This window comes from Protopterus annectens, chromosome 9.part0, assembly GCF_019279795.1.
Source record: "Protopterus annectens isolate FY-2018-M chromosome 9.part0, PAN1.0, whole genome shotgun sequence".
Lineage (NCBI taxonomy): Eukaryota > Metazoa > Chordata > Ceratodontiformes > Protopteridae > Protopterus > Protopterus annectens.
This window is the reverse complement of record NC_056743.1, coordinates 279679132-279697394: the sequence shown is the minus strand read 5'-3', so window position 1 is coordinate 279697394 and position 18263 is coordinate 279679132. Positions and strand designations below refer to the sequence as shown.

The 18263-nt window shown below is 36.9% G+C and overlaps 1 protein-coding gene and 1 pseudogene across 3 annotated transcripts in view; both read right to left on the bottom strand.

Moving 5' to 3' along the window:
- PTPRJ (protein tyrosine phosphatase receptor type J) overlaps window positions 1-18263 on the bottom strand; it is a 656092-nt gene that overhangs the window by 518851 nt on the left and 118978 nt on the right. For all 3 annotated transcript variants that reach the window (XM_044082858.1, XM_044082859.1, XM_044082860.1), the window contains exon 3: window positions 7274-7531. In XM_044082858.1, the coding sequence (XP_043938793.1) occupies window positions 7274-7531 (258 nt within the window). The remainder of the gene's footprint in view (window positions 1-7273; window positions 7532-18263) is intronic.
- On the bottom strand, window positions 12289-12383 carry LOC122812499 (annotated as a pseudogene).

The window sequence follows — 18263 nt, the reverse complement described above, 5'->3', positions numbered from 1 at the left end:
TATTTAAGGAAAAAAATTAAAAACATTTTTTTTTTAAATTGGAAATAGGATGTGAGAACACTAGAGAAAGAAAATATAAAACAATACTTGATGCAGTGGAAGATTCAGAACATAATGATAGAAAGTACTTTGACAAAAAAAGAATTATATGAATAAAATCAAGAAAAATGCAAGAGTTGTTATAAGCAAAGATATTTTTACAAAGAAACAGATAAGAAGTATTAAATTACTTAAGCAGATTGGTAAAGAAAGATGGTAGTGTAATGAGAGAAAAAAATGTAAAAGGAGAAATAGAAAGAACTCAGAAAATGATTATGAATAGTGCAGTACAATATGTACTAGAAATGTTTAAAGAAAAAAGCAGGTAGTGAAAAAAACATGAAAAGTAAAAAAATTAACAGAAAAAAAAGAATAAAGAGTTCTCAAAATAGACTTCTTTAAATGAGGTAGATAAAGTATTAGGACAACTGATTATAGATTTGGTTGCAGGACCCAATGGAATAGGGTTTGAAATATATAAAACTTGAAGGCTTTGACAAAAGTATATTTTCTAAAGATTTAAATAGTGTTTTTTTGTATAAAAAAATGATGTAGAGGAATACTTAACTTCACATGGAGGAAGGAAAACAGAAGGCAATTAAAGACTGGACTGAAGTACTGAATAATAATGACTATAAGATCTTGATGAAAATAATACAAAAGAGATTGGAAACAAAATGGAAAATCTTATGGATGATAGTATATATAATATAAAGGGGAAGGGTTGTCAAAAATTACTCATTATAAAGAAGTTGTGGATGATATTATGAACATAAAAGAAGAAGCAAAAAGTAAATAATAAATGTAATAATAAAATAATATAAGTGAGAAAGACAGGAGATAATGTATGTTCATGTATAGTAACAATAAAGTAAAAATACTTAGAAATGGCTGGTTAAGCCAAGAGGTACACTTGAAGAGTGGTATAAGACAGGGATGTCTAATGAGATGTATACTTTTTACAATCAATATGAATATGACAGTATGTGAAATGAATTACAAAATGAAGGAGGCAAGGTATACTACACATGAAAGGTTAAGAATTTCACTTCTGTTAAAACAGACAAATCATATTATAATAATAATAATTGCAAAAAATTGATAAAAGAAGTAATAATTTGTACAAATGAGTGTTTAGAGGTAATAGGGATGGCTTTAAACAAAATAAAAGTAAAGGTTTAGGTGATGTAGTAAAGATAGGGGTTGTATATTTTACAATGAATGAAAGTTCTGTGTTAGGTATATAATTTGTGAATAAAAATGTAAGTAGAATTCAATAGGAAAAATTAATAGAAAAAATAAAACAAACTTGTCATTTCTGGAGAACATATACATTATCATTCAGAAAAAAAGGCTTATTTGATAAATTCAGTACTGGTGGGAAAATAACATTCTTAGCAAGTGTGTTTAAGTTGCCAACAGTATTTGATAAGGATTTTTTCCCATTTATATGGGGTTCTAGTAAAAAGAGGAGTTTTGTATGTAAATAAGAAGAAGGAGGTTTAGGTTTAATTAACCCTGTGGTATATGCTAGTTCAGAGAATTTGTACAAAGTGTTCAAGTGGATAAATGAAAAAGATGAGAGATTAGTAGTAAAACTGTAATAAATATAAGTATGATAAATTTTTGGGTATGGTAAAAAATAATAAAAAGAGTAAAAGGAAGTATAAATGAAAAAGTAAAATGTTAACAAAAATCTATATATTTTTATGGAAAATAAAAATTGATGATATAGCAAAAAGATAGAAAAGTATGGTATAAACATGCAATGATAAATTACTACTATGTAAAACCATGGGCAAATCTAACAGATGAAAAAAATTAAAGCTAAAAAAAAGCAAATGGTGGAGACTAGTAGTAGATATATTACCAGTAAAAGGAAACATGACTTATAAAAAGAGAAGTGACAAATTATGTTTACATTGTGCAGAAGAAGAAACTATGTAACATGCTTTTTTTAAATGTTAAAGAGTAAAATGTTATGTGGAAAACTATGAAACTATGGAAAGAAGATTTTTCCAAAGATATAAAAAAGTGGATAAAATAAACATGAATATGATTAAATGTGGATATTAAGTAAAGAATATGTGAAAGCAATAAATTAAAAGTTATTATATGTTATATGGGTTATATGGAATGAAAAAATATTGAAATTATGTTTAAATGGTAAATAGATTTTAGCAACAATACTGGGTAAATTCATGTGGTGATTATGGAAAAAGGAGTGGGGTGCCTGATAGGGATGAACATTTAGTAAAATTGTAAAGGGAATTATGAATATGTATATTTGTACATTTGTAAATATTTCTAAATGTAAATATTTTGAAAATAAGAGCTCTTCTTGTAAATAAATAAACGACCCCCTACTGTTTTTGATGGGTTCCTTGGGATCTTTTATATCCATAGGAGCTACCATCAACTCAAGAATATGGGGCCTTGGTTTAACATCTCATCTGAAGGATTTCATAAACACCCTTGAAGTTGCAGATAACCCAAAGGGCAATGCTGAGCACTGATAATGTGACACAAACACCAAATATCTGAGGAAACCTCTGAACTCTATGGCAATAGGGATCTAAAGGCATATTTTAACTACAGAGCTAAAGGAGTAAGAGAGAACAGATTTGATAAGGTCAAAATCTTGAATTTTGATACATACACAAACAAAAAGAAAAAGGATAGGCCAAGTACTGGTTGTCAGGAGAGATCCTCCTTTGGTACAAGAAACATTCAGGAACAGAATTCTTCCACCCTTTGGGTTTGAGGTACTGATTCTATGACACCCAGGGAAAGCATATGATGAAGATTCTGTGGAAAAAAAATTTCTGTCTGGTTCAAATGATGGATGGTGGGGGATTCTTTGGAAGACAGGTATATCAATCCGGTGCCACTTGTAACCATCCCAAACTACACTCATAACCCATTTTTGTCAGACACAATTTGTTGTCAAAGGGGAAGACTAAGAAACAGTTTGGAGGAGAGATTTGAAGAGAAAGGAGATGGGGTGGATGCTGAGACAGACATGAAGTGAGAATGTAAACCCTTTTACACTAAGAAACTTTATAAAGTCTATTTGTCTTTTTAGGGACTGAAGATTGACTATCAAGATTATTGCAGGAAGAATCACAATTATCCTTCAAAGCTGGCATAACAGAAGAAATAGGTGTAGAATGTGACATATCCACTTGTAACATATCATAGCATCTCATCAAGAGGGGGCATCCATTTATTCCTGCAAAAGTACATAAATCATCCTGGAAAAAGTCTCAGAAAATGGAAACTCCTATAAGAGAAACTGTAGAAATGTGCTCCTTAAAATCAACCAAATGCTTGTGAAGAACGTAGAGAAGAAGCCCCATCGCTGTCATTGTCAGAATACCCTGATTAAACATCCTATGGATTTGTTTAAAATTTCCTGGGGTTCAACAGGATTCAAGGCCTCCAATAAGCCCTTAGCTAAGTTAAGTAAATTCATCTTTATTAGCACATACTGTCTGGAGATGAAATATGTTTTAATCATTTGTTTCTTTTTTGTTAAGGACATTCCTAGAAGAAGACTGATTACTAAAGGATGGCACATCAATGTGGAAAACTGGGATATTATTCCAGCCACCCTATAGAAACTCCCATGCCCAAAAATGATAGTTCTCCAATGGCTTGTATGGACACCCCTGTGTTCATGGTGACCAAATTGACTACACCAGAGTACCCTAGTGAAACTAGTGAGTGGTCTGAGGAACAAGTTGTAGCCACTGCAGTCTCATCCACAAATACCAGAGGTTTAAACTGAGCCTGTAGTACAAGCAATGGCTTTTTATTTTGTTTTTTTCTTTTTAGGTACAGTAGGAGGAAGAACTCCAGAATCAGCAAGGGCATCCATGCTCCTATTTTAGGAGAATCCTGTTTGATTATAAGCATTGCTGGAGCAAGATGGTCAGTAATAAGATGTCACTCCCATGTCACAAACAGTATACAGACACTTACACTTCCCAACACAGTCCTACAGATATCACAAAAATAAACTATCACTGAATTAAGTAAAAATGCAATTAAGTTGTCAGGACATGTACACAAGCACAAAAATACACCTGCAATCCCTTAAAGCATTTAACTCCTTCAATTCCACAAAATAAATAAATAAATAAATAAATAAATAAAAGCAGTACATTTTTTTAAACAAAAACTGCCCCAGACATAGTTAATTAGTCCCAGCAATTAAAGATAAATTGTCTGATAAGTCATTTCCACTTAAATGTCAACATAGCAAATTGCCAGTACTTTTAAAGATACACAGTTCCAATTATTTGTTAAAAAAAAAAACAGAAACAGAAATAATATTATTTCTGTCTGGTGGGTTTCCCCAAAGGGGACATATCTGGCAGAGATGGAAGATCATTCCCGACAGCTGAGCGTGCAAAGCCCAGGACTCAAGGGCGGTAAGAAAGTACTGAAGAAAATGGTGTGCAGGCTGCCATTTTATTTATAGGGATTTTGAGACATAGCAGCCTGGGCACATGTGTGGAGGGTAACAAGATACTTTCAAAGACTAGCCATTCACAGACTTTGAGGCAACATGTGACTTAATTATTAGATGGGAACTTTGTAATCTGTCAGTCAATCAATCAATGAAGCTTGTTTAGTCAAGCAACTTGTTGATAACATACTAATGATGACATTAGCCTATCTAGTCTTAACAAGCAAACTGATGTCTTACATTCTTTTACAAATGAAAGTTTTACTAATTTATGTAAAAAAACACCTTATTGTTATAATAACAGGAAATGGACACCAAAACAAAGCAGACAGTATATGGAAAAAAAATCTTTTTTTCAATATTTAGGACTGCTGTCCTCTAAACATTAGAAACTGAAGGCAGGTAATGAATCAATAAAAACCTAAAAAGACCATTTAACTGCACTTTAGAGGGTTGATATCGGTATGAACATTATAATTATAACACCATTAATAACAGTGATGAAGACAAAAGTCTACCATTAATTACCTATAATACACAACTTAGGGCAAAAGAAAATTTGGAGAATATATTTCACCACTGTATAATTTCTTATAATAAATAAAGTGACTTTCTCTTCTTTACCCTCTGTAAACATCAGAGAAGAGCTTAACCTAGTCCATGAAATGGGATGGGTTGATATCCAAACCCTTTAAACCTAGATTAAGTTCAACACAGAAGATAGGTCAATAACTTGCCAAGAAGCATGGAAAGAAAACATGATGGGAGAAATATATTAATAAAAGCATATCACTAGTTAAAATAGAAGAAATATAGCAACTATATGGATGTATTTCACATTTAAGATATTTATAGACAATAAGAAGCTTTTGGGAGCAAAATGACTTATGACAGATCCAAATTACATCTTGCCTTGGGAATGTCTAAACAGTAATTAACAACAACAGGATATACTTCTATATTTAGAGCTCTTCAAACAATATATATGTGTGATACAAATTTAAGATATAGTTGGGAGATCAATTGTTGGAGAGGATGGGAACAGTAAAATAGATAAGAATTGTATCTGCTATATCAAAGAAGAAAACATTTCTCATATAATCACAGAGTTCCAACAGATGACAAACTAAAGAGAATGTCTTATATCGTTTTGTGAAGACTGCTTTTGAAAGTGTACTAATAAAAGGGAATCTGATTTGTGGCAGTGAAGACATTTTCAATAATAATGTTTTAAAGAAATGTTATGACAAGAGTTTTTTAGTGTACTACAGAAAGTATGACAGTGGATCTATAATTTGCTGTACTGCAGCATAGTTAAAATAAACATGATTATGATAAGTTGTTATGTTAACATCTGGGTGTTAAGAAATTTACCCCCAAAGTGGAGTAAAGCAAAGCAACAGAGATACATTTTGATATCCATGTGAAGAATACATTACTTATAATCTGGGGAACACAATCATATTTTTTTATGTACTACCAGTTACAGAAAAAATAACATGAAAATTACGGGTTCACTGCTTAGAAAGCCATGGATAATTTATCGAGACCATCGTCGTGGGTAGAACAGTCCAACGCAGTTTTCCACTGATGCTACACTTTTGATTTTTTTTTCTTTTTGGAGAGAAAACATCTAACAGCTTCACAGATTTTAAAGTTATTCTAACTAATGAACTAAAACTAAACACAAAAAACTGCATTACTATCCCCTCTGGTAAATAGGAAGTTCCTGCAAATTATACTACTGACAGCATCCCCCTAAGCTCAAACCCAGGGATATGAGATTTGGGAACATAGGCTGATAGCAAACTAAACTTCGATCACCATGTGTCCACAGTGGTAAGGAAAGCCTACTATTTCGTGCATCTCATAAGTAAGGGCATCGCATCCAAGACTTATGATGCTATAACTCCTCTGTACTTGACCCTCATCAGACCACTAATAGAGGACAAAGCTCCCTTTTGCATGTACCTCACCACACACCTGCAGCAGCTGGAGAGACCACAGAGATTTCTCACCAAGAAAATTCAGTGCCTCTAAAATGTGACCGACATGAAAAGACTGGAAGCCCTGTCAGAGTAGTCTGTATCCTACAGGCTGCAGAGAGGTGACTTGTGCCTGGTCTACAGTGCAGTCTTTGACCCTGCCCTAATGGAAATGTTTGACATCTGCAAATCAAATGAGACAAGAGTCACACTCACTAAAGGGGTCTTAACCTAGCTTGTGACATTAACGGAATATGCTGGAGAGACAGTCATATCTCCCACAGATTGCCACTCCTCTGGAATAAACTTCCAATTCATGTGAAGCAGAGCTCCTCAATGACCCTATTTAAGCTCAACTGAGACAACTGAATGAGAGACTATAAAGTTACCCCGAGGGTGGCACCTTTGTCCCTCATGGACAGGGGCAGTTGATGCTGATCATTGATTCAGTCTGCGAATAATGACTATCTAACCATTGTCAATTAGGGAGCACAGGTACAAAATGGATTGTCTTGTAAAGGTCCTAGGGCCATTAACCTTCCAACCTCCTATGGACATATGAACCTATAACTGTTCAAAGCCATTATATTGTGGCTAGTAATGGCCAGTATTATGCCCTAGTACTATATAAGACCTGAATAGCATTGAATAGCACTGAGAAGTGTTTAATAAGACTTTGTTAACTCATATTTACTTATACTGTAGCTTTCCCCTGACATCAGAAATTTAAAGTTTGAGAAAAATGGAGAGTATCTATAAAATCTGAAGCACTTACTGGTGGATCCGTTAATTATTGCACTATCGCCCATTTTTGTTTGGTCGTATGAAACTGCTACAACACTTATAATGTAGCTTGCCCCTGAGATCAGTCCTGTTATGGTAACATTGTCTTTAGTCACATTATTTGTCACAGAAGGAGATCCACTTGCAGTAACAATATAGTAGCTGTGCAGTCCAACAGGAGCAGTCCATGTCAGTGATATTGAAGTCACTGTAACATTCACGGTAATGAGGTCGGTTACCTTTTCTGGTTCTGTCATAAAAGGAAAATATTTTAGTCAGACAACTACTTCTGTTTAGAATTGTTTCATTTTCTTGATGTAAATTACAGCATGTGATTATATTATATTAATAACTATTTCATAGTAAACCACTACTTGTTAAAAATTTGAAATTTATTTCACACATGATAATTAAAAGAAGTGACAAATTACATTTTCAATATTTTTAACTTCTGTTGTGATTTAAGGAAAAATGAAGTGCAAAAATAGACTTGGCAAATAACCTTTCACAGAGAGACAAACTTGCACAAGTCTCATGAAAACAGTGAAGACAGGAAGTTCTGTAACCAAAACTGGCCATTCTCTGCTTACATTGTACTCTCTTACTCATCCATGTTCTGTGAAAGGAAGTTGTAAGATAACATTTGAAGCACATCTCTTAACCGCTGAGCATTAAAACCATAACACTGGCTTTTAAAAAATCATAGCAGAAGCTTTGAAACAACAACTCTAACTATTCAAAATAGGTCTGCATAACAAGAAAATGTTCTACAGTCTTAGTTTAGCTACTTAATGTCTGTTGTCTTAGATACCATTAGAAAGGCCTGCACTTAAAAATAAAAAAAAATAAATAAATCTAGGAAGAACAAAGCTAAATCTGACGCCAAGAATGATAGCATTGTGTCTAAATCATAGCACCTGAGAGATGATTGGAAACATCAACACTTGCTATTTAGTTTATCTATAACAATGTCACAGAAACAAAACCACATTTGTAAAAATTTATATCTGAATGAAACAAGTTGTTTAAAAGCTGTTTCCTCTATAAGCAGAAAATAATTTTAAGTTCTCCATACCATAAAGTTGTGGCTTTCTCCCTGCACTAGTGCAACCTAAATAGTCTGCTTTAGAGTCACTGCATTCCTATATAAGAGGAAACACCTCTCATCAGTGACCTTGTCTGACTAGTGCAGGTTTTACTAATATTCCACGAGTTAGACATCAACATTTATACATTTCTGCTTTCTGTTGCACTGCTGTTATATAGCTACAGAAATACTAAAACAATGAACAACATCCTCAAAACTAGAAAATATGATTTTTCTGGTAGAGTCCAAGCTCTTATCAAGTTACCTAAAAGTTAGGATGTAAACATTTCAATCATTAAGTGCCATTTTCAAGACAAAAGAAGGCATAATATACACGCACTGGATTTCAAAAGAAAAATATAAAACAATGTTCATAAGCATTCCACTGAATTGTCTTAACTCTAAATCCTGAATCATAAAGAAAATGAAATCTATAAAACTGGTTCGCATTATCCCACTGGTAGACAAAAATTGAACTCTCAAGCTGCAGTTTCTAAAGGATCAACCTGCCGATGATCAGAGTTTTTCCATAGCAAATATGTGAGTCGTACTGGCAATGATGCTCTGTTGGAGGAATTTCCCTGTCTTTTTGTTGTTAAGTTTGGGTTTTTGTGAGGAGCTTGCTCCCCACATCAGGGGGGAGGGGGGTCTTGCCCCCTGCAAAAAACATGTAAAAAGTGTTTTTTACCTGTTTTTTCAGCAAACGCTGTTTGGGGATTCCGATCCTTGGAACACTGACTTTTGTCTACTCAGAGTGAAAGCCAATGAGTCCTGCTGTATGCAGCTGTATTTTGGCATACAGTAAATTTCATTTATCATTTACTGACCTGGTTAGTCCCACTAGGCTAGTAGCTTATTTTCAAGGGAAACCTGAGGTAGTATTTGCACTACTACTAGGATACATTTGGACAGGGCATCAAGGGGCAGTCCCTACTCTCTTTTTTTCAATAAGTCAGATGAGATCTTTTATATCAGCTTGAGCTACTACTAATTCATTCTGATGGGACCTCAGTTTAACATTAATTACTGTGCTCCTCCAATCATGCATATCACATGTTGATACGTACTGTTTAGTTCTTCCTTTGGTATTTCTGCTGTGTGTTTATCCCTGTACAATGCCACTGTAACTGGCTGACCTGACAATGTTAGGCCTACCCATGCATACCTGGCATTTTGTTATATACATATGCCATGCCACTGAAGAAACATGCAAATGAGAGTCTAGTTGCATAAGCAGCTTATTAAAGAATCATTAAAGAATCATTTGCTGAAGTAACATTAAGTTGTAGCACAAATGAGTGATTTGGAATGCCAATGAAACTGTTCTCCCTGGGCACTCAGCTTTTACAATCTGTGATACAGAAGTGGATTAATCTGAGCATACAGTTGAATTAAATTAACATTCAGGATAGAGAGTCATTAAGGAGCTGGTTGCACTATGGATGGTTGAGTAGCCTCTGGGCAAAGCTATACAAAACAAATCCAAGTTGTCAAAATTTTGTCAAGACAAAAAAAGCAAATACATTTTTTTTTCCAGAGAACAATCCCATACCACCTTCACACACACACACACACACACACACACACACACACACACACACACACACACACACACACACTAACCCAGCACCTGCACAGATACCAGGTAAAAAGAGAAATCTAATATCTGTAAATCAGTGCCAGTACTTAGAGAAACTGCAGGCAGTGATTAGAGATTCCTCACAAAGAACAGTAACGGATTATTTGTAAGTTGCATTGGTGTACCTACTGTATTGCAGCCTCATCCATTTTGCACTCAATTAAAAGTAGGAAAGTGGAGATGGTTTCCTTAGTAACAAGCACATAGAAATTAACTTAGGATCTGGGAGGAAAGCTACCCTAGACTTAATAATTGTATGTTAAATGCAATATGCTGTGTATGAGTATGGGGGGGGTACCCTATACATAAGCACTTTATGACTAGAAACACTAGGTATGAATATTGGGGAATAGACAGTCAGTTCTGGAAACAAACACTTTGCAATTTTTAGGGAATTTCAGGAAAGTGGAAGGGAATCTACCATAGAAATAAGCACAAATAAACTTTTACATACATACATGCATACATACATACATACATACACATATTTCAGGAATGGGCAATACTGCCCTTATACTTTGCCAATTTACCAAAACTGTCATTCCCATAGTAAGTCTCCAAGTTGTTGTCAAAAATATCCAAATTAGTGCTTGGTTTATTGTAATTTGGTAGTCCATTCCATGCATAATCTTCTTTCTCGGATAACCAATTAGAAAAACTCTCATTCCAATGTAATCTTCTGCATAGGTTGCTTAATTATTTTGTACTACTTTTTGATAACCTGGAACCTTCCCAGAAGCAGTTAATTGTAAATGCCCTATATACCCGAATAAGGTTTCCTCTTAAATACCTATATAAAATACTGTACAAGTTCATATACTTAGTCTTTCATAATAACTTCAATTTTACATCATGGATGCACTTGGAATATTTCCACTATATTCTTTCCAGTTTACTTGTATCGGTTTTCTTATAAGGTATCCACATTGTTATTCCATACACCATTGGGTAATTTGGTGTTATGTAACTTGCAATCAATGATTTCATCACTTCTGATTTCCTACACGTTATACATCTTTTTATACAATCTATAGTTCTATAACTGTCATCAACCAGTTGGTTGAAATGATTAAAAAAACTCAAAGCTGGATCTATCCATATACCCAGGTCCTTATACAAATCTATAGTTTCAATCACTGCGTGCTGTATTAAATATTCAACCCTCAGTCTATACCTCCCAAATCTCATATAGTTAGTTTTGATGTTTTTATCTGCATATTATTCTACTGTGACAAATAGTCAATTTAGTCAATTTTTTTTGTAGACGTGTCCTATCTGTAACATATGTAATCAGTTTACCCATTTTCAAGTCATCTGCATACAGACTGTAGAACGCCTCAGATGGAAAAGATACCATCACTGGCTACTGACTAAAGAGAATAATTTACAAAGAAAACAGCAAAGCACAGTACAACCACCACGGCAAGCAGCATAAAAATTCAAGGAGACTAAATAAGACTGCATTTAATAAAAATCAGGATAAGCGCTTTCACATAAAAATGCTTCATCAGATCCTCAGTATACACAAACCAACAAATACATTTAAAAAGCACATTCAAAAAGAAATTACTCTATCAAACAGCTAGGTCAATTAGTGATGTAATGGCCTCGATTTCAATGCTGGCTTTAAAGGAACATTGTAATTTAAGCTTGGTGTTCTATGTGCCTGTAATGTGGCAATCCACCTCATCTCTACACATTCTGTTCTATTGACTATGTCCCCACCTCTGGCAGACTCTGGGATTACCCCTATCACAGTGAACTTAAAAGAATGTCCACTGTGATCTTTAACATGTTTAAAAAGGGAGCTAAAACAACTCATTCTCCTTATGTCCTCTACGTGCTGCAAGACATGATCCTTCAATTTCTAATTAGTTTTACCCACATAGTATGACTCACAGTCATTACAAGTCGCAAGGTACACTAAATTGGCTGTCCTGCAGTCAGCATGTACCCTAAAAACATAGTCTTTACCAGTTATAGGATGTGTAAATGTATTTGTTTGGGACATATATTTACAGGCTTTGCAGGACCTACATGGGAAACATCCCAAACCTCAGGGGTAGACTATAAGATTTCATAAATGGATAATAACATAGTTCCCTTTTCAGAGTCAGATTATTTTTGTAAACAAATCTAGGGGCATCACCTACCACCTTGTAGATGGTATCATCAGAACGCAGTATAGCCCAATTCTGTTTGACAATATCACAAACTAAGTTAATATTACTGCTATATTTCAAACAAAAACTAGATGAAGGTCTATTATTCACCTTGGGTGAAAAACCTTCACAAATTTGTGTGTCATCTTTGCACAGGGGCCATGCTAATCTTCTCTGTATCGTTCAAATTTTAGTATATGTGCTGTTTTTACACCAGGCTTAAATTACAATGTTACTTTAATGCCAGCATTGAAATTGAGGCCATTACATCACTAATTGACCTAGCTGTTTGATAGGGTAATTTCTTTTTGAATGTGTTTTTTAAATGTATTTGTTGGTTTGTGTATACTGAGGATCTGATGAAGCATTTTTATGTGACAGCGCTTATCCTGATTTTTATTAAATGCAGTCTTTAGTCTCCTTGAATTTTTATGCTGCTTGCCGTGGTGGCTGTACTGTGCTTTGTTGCCTTTCTGTGTTGGAGGGAAGCCTTCTAGCTTATCAGTGGGAGTGGTAAGCATTAGGTAGCCTATCTACCACAAGAGGAGTGGTTCCTGGCCCAGAAATTGTAGCTATTGGCCGTCTGGGCAGTTTTTTCCATTTCTTTCAATGATTCAATGGTTTAAAAGCTGCACTTGCGCTTGTTTTCCACCTTTCCTGTAACTAGCCTAGTCTAGATACAGCGTTACTGTATCCAGGACTGTTGGTAAGCTTCTGAGCCCTGCAAGCCTTTCTGTGTTGGAGGAAAACCTTCTAGCTTATCAGTGGGAGTGGTAAGCACTAGGTAGCCTGTCGACCATGAGAGGAGAGGCTCTTGACCCAGAAATTGTAGTTTATTGACCATTTGGACAGTTTGTCCGTCACTTTCAACTTTCTGGTTTAAAAGAACACATCTGCGCTTGTTTCCCATCTTTCCTGCAACTAACCTACTGGGTAGCACTAGAAAGCCTTAAACTGATATAAGCCTTCCAGCTTAGAAGAAAGACTTTGGCATGATTAAGGATCAGTTTTCTGTACTTTCTTGCTGCACTTAACTGTTTTCCACCTAAACGCATATTTTCCAGCATTTATTGTGATTTAAAAGCTTGTTTTTTTCACATATTGTACTTATTTGACTGCCTGAACTTTTATAAAGTTTTTTGTTTAAATAATTTGTTCAACTGTTGTAGGCTACACACTAAAGTGGGATAGCCTTTTCTGAACATTTGTAGTCATTTAAAGCTGTTTTAAGTGTATTTTTTTACTGTTTTTGTCTTATCTTTTTAAAAAACAAAAAAAAAAAAAAAACATTCCTTGTTTCCCGCCTTTCTAAGCTAGTATAGTCCAGTTTTCAGGCTAGTGCTGAATTCAGGGCTGTGATACTAGTTTCTGAGTTGCCCATACCTTACTTGGATAGAAGGAAGTTTCTCTGTTCACCTGTGAGAGAGGGGAGCTTTGAGCAACCTATCTGTCGAGGGAGGAGTGGTTCCTGTCCAGAAGTTAGTAGTTTATTGGCCATTTTGGGCTAATTTCTCTCTCTTTCATTTTCCTATAAAAACCGCATTTGCACAGTTTAGTGCACCGGGCAGTGCCGGTTAGCTACGGTTAAATTATTCCCGGCTCCACTACGTCTCCTCTTCAGTTTTTCCCTTGAAACTAGTCTAACTCTCAACTTAAGCACTCAAAAAGCATTTTACAGCCCAGCACTTGCTCAGACCAGATAGCAAGCATTAATATAACCTGACACTGATTGCCCAGCAGGGCAAGGCTTTTTATTCACCCCTCACCAACTAAGCGACTAAGCAGCTCTCCCTACTATTCAGGCATGACCAAAGGGCAACTTCAGGTGCACTCTCCAGTCCAGCTGGTGAATCTGGGTATCCTGAGGCAATGTTACAACTGCCTCATGTGCACAGACAACCCTTTACTCCTACCACAAAACACTAACATATGCGAGAGATGTAATTATACAGCCAAACTGGAAGCTAAGCTGTCTCCACGTAAGACTGGAACAGACAGTCAAGAGGAGAAGGTTAACACATACACCACAACTCCAGCCACACACAGACCTAGTACAACAGCACTGGCAAAAAATACACATAAATACACAAAATCATACTCGGAGGCTCTAAATAAAAAACCTTCAAAAGCATCAGAGACCTCCAAAGCAGACACCCAAACAACCTGCACTTTCCGTCACAAACCAAACAACACATAAAACACAAAATCAGTGTGTCGCACAATCACAGCCCTTAAGGCGAAATAACATACCTAACACACTAGTAATAGGTGACTCTATAGTCAGGCACACTGATGTCCCACTCACTAGGCTGGACAAGCAGAAGGTTACTGTTAGCTGCCTGTCGGGAGCCAGAATCCGCCACATAACTCAAGCACTAAGGTCACTCCAGAACAAGTACAAATATGACTCTGTCATTGTTCATGTTGGTGTGCATGACCTGAGATGCACCTCCCTGGACTACATGAAAAGAGACATGGAAGAGCTATCTGATCATGTAGCCCAGGCTGGTATGACCCTGACCCTGAGTAGCATCCTGCCCTCACCAAGAACGATACCTCAGTATAAAGAAAAAAATGATCAATTTCAACAATTGGCTAAGCTTCTGGTGTCATTCAAAGGGGATTCAGTGTCTGTCAGCCTGGGAATGACATGCTTGACAAGCTGCGTTGCTTCGCAAGAGACGGCTTGCACCTGTCACCCCTAAGCTTTTGAATACTTGCCAAGGCTCTTGCTGCCCCCATAGTGCCTTTGTTAGGCAAGGCTCAAAAGTCAAACCCACCTCCATAAACAGCACAATTAACAAAAAACTTAAGGTTATGCTACACAATGCCAGGAGTTTAAATTTCAAAATGCACATGCTCGAAGCACTCCTCAGTATGGAAAACATCAACATCTGTACAGTAACTGAAACCTGGTTCAAGGCTAGACAGAGCACCACAGCACTACCGGGCTATAAGTCATACCACACATTTTGGCCACAGAACACGGACCAAAACACAAAAGGAGGGGGTGTATCCATATTCATCAAGGATACCTACACCTCCATTTAGTGGCACAGCATGATACCTCTGAGATCATCCATGTGCAACTAACATCAGGCAAATTTGCAATGCAAATTGTGGCCTGCTACAGATCACCCTCCATGACCCAGGATCACCACTCCACCTTTCTGGAGACACTGGAAAACATGAAGGTCCTACCGAACACCCTGATATTGGGTGATTTCAATTACCCTACCATTCACTGGGAAAACTACTCAAGTACAAATTCCCAGGCCCAGCACTTCATGGAATTCATCAACGCAAATGCCCTGGATCAGCTGGTAAACTCCCCTACCAGAGGTAAAAACATATTGGACCTGGTCATCGCCAACATGGGCAACAGGTGTTCCACACTGGAGGTCAACTCGTCACTGGTTAGATCAGACCATAAACTAATCACTCTGGATGTCCACACCCCCCCACCACCCCAAACTAAGGAAACCACAATAAAAAAACTTTTCTAAAGCAAACTTCACCTTACTTAAGACAGAGTTGGAGAGTTTCACAGCCCCCACGTTAAAGGATAATGCTGCTCAAGATGCATAAACCTTTACAAATGCACTCTCTGAGCACCTAGAAGGATGCATGGATCATGCCATCCCTAGCAAAACCAAGACTCACTCCTCTAAGAGAAGGAAACCAGTTTGGTGGACCCCTGCAATAAACAGGCTATACAATAGAAGGTGTTATCTGCTCAGTTACTCGTACCGAGTTGCCAGCCCTGACGCACAACCTTCAATGAAGGTACGCCCATTCACGCATGTCTCCACACAGAAGACGCTTTATCTGAGAATCGAACAGGACAACGTCTTACTGTGAGGCGACACTTGTTGTTTAGTCATTTGTTAATTTAATCGCATTTATTTGAACTGTATTTGCAGTAGTGTTGCTTCACACTCGGGTGTGCTGGCCTGCACTACAATTTAAATTGTATTTACTGCTGTTTTAGCTGTTTTTCTGTAACAAAAAAAAAAAAAAACTCTAAGCTTGTTTCCTGCCTTTCCTGTAACTAGTCAAGTCCAGATACAGACTTGCTGTATCCAAAACTGTTGGTAAGCTTCTGAGCCTCCCCCCAAGCCTTTCTGTATTGGATGGAAGCCTTCTAGCTTATCAGTGGGAGTTGTAAGCACTAGGTAGCATTATCTACCATGGGAAGAGTGGATTTTGGCCCTGAAATGGTAGTTCATTGGCCATTTGGGCAGTTTTTCCATCTCTTTCTACTTTCTGGTTAAAAGCCCATTTTGCGTTTGATCCCCGCCTTTCCTATAACTAGTGTAGTCCAGGTACAAATTTGCTGTATCCAGGACTGTTGGTAAGCTTCTGAGCCCCCCAAGCCCTTCTGTGTTGAAGAGAAGCCTTCTAGCTTATCAGTGGGAGTGGTAAGCATCAGGTAACCTATCTACCACAAGAGGTGTGGTCCCTGGCCCAGAAATTGTAGCTATTGGCTGTTTGAGCAGTTTTTTTCCATCTCTTTCAACTTTCTGGTTTGAAAGCCGCACTTGTACCTGTTTCCTGCCTTTCCTATAACTAGCCTAGTCCGGTTACAGAGTTGCTGTATCCAGGATTGTTAGTAAGCTTCTGAGCCCCCCAAGCCTTTCTGTGTTGGAGGGAAACCTTCTAGCTTATTAGTGGGATTGGTAAGCACTAGGTATCCTATCCTCCATGGGAAGAGTGAGTTTTGGCCCAGAAATTGTAGTTTATTTGGCCGTTTGGGCAGTTTTCCATCTCTTTCAACTTGCTGGCTTAAAAGCCTATGTTTGTACTTGTTCCCCATTTTTCCTGTAACTAGTCTAGTCCAGGTACAGATTTGTTGTATCCAGGACTCTTTGTAAGCTTTTGAGTCCCCCAAGCCTTTCTGTGTTGGAGGGAAGCCTTCTAGCTTATCAGCGGGAGTGGTAAGCATTAGGTAGCCTATCTACCACAAGAGGAGTAGTTCCTGGCCCAGAAATTGTAGCTATTGGCCGTCTGGGCAGTTTTTTCCATTTCTTTCAATGATTCAATGGTTTAAAAGCTGCACTTGCGCTTGTTTTCCACCTTTCCTGTAACTAGCCTAGTCCAGATACAGAGTTACTGTATCCAGGACTGTTGGTAAGCTTCTGAGCCCTGCAAGCCTTTCTGTGTTGGAGGAAAACCTTCTAGCTTATCAGTGGGAGTGGTAAGCACTAGGTAGCCTGTCTACCATGAGAGGAGAGGTTCTTGACCCAGAAATTGTAGTTTATTGACCATTTGGACAGTTTGTCCATCACTTTCAATGTTCTGGTTTAAAAGACCACATCTGCGTTTCCCATCTTTCCTGTAACTAACCTACTGGGTAGCACTAGAAAGCCTTAAACTGATATAAGCCTTCCAGCTTAGAAGAAAGACTTTGGCATGATTAAGTATCAGTTTTCTGTACTTTCTTGCTGCACTTAACTGTTTTCCGCCTAAACGCATATTTTCCAGCATTTATTGTGATTTAAAAGCTTGTTTTTTTCACATATTGTACTTATTTGACTGCCTGCACTTTTATAAAGTTTTTTGTTTAAATAATTTGTTTAACTGTTGTAGGCTACACACTAACGTGCGATAGCCTTTTCTGAACATTTGTAGTAATTTAAAGCTGTTTTAAGTGTATTTTTTTACTGTTTTTGTCTTATCTTTTTAAAAAACAAACAAAAAAAACCATTCCTTGTTTCCTGCCTTTCTAAGCTAGTATAGTCCAGTTTTCAGGCTAGTGCTGAATTCAGGGCTGCGATACTAGTTTCTGAGTTGCCCATACCTTACTTGGATAGAAGGAAGTTTCTCTGTTCACCTGTGAGAGAGGGGAGCTTTGAGCAACCTATCTGTCGAGGGAGGAGTGGTTCCTGTCCAGAAGTTAGTAGTTTATTGGCCATTTTGGGCTAATTTCTCTCTCTTTCATTTTCCTATAAAAACCGCATTTGCACAGTTTAGTGCACCGGGCAGTGCCGGTTAGCTACGGTTAAATTATTTCCGGCTCCACTACGTCTCCTCTTCAGTTTTTCCCTTGAAACTAGTCTAACTCTCAACTTAAGCACTCAAAAAGCATTTTACA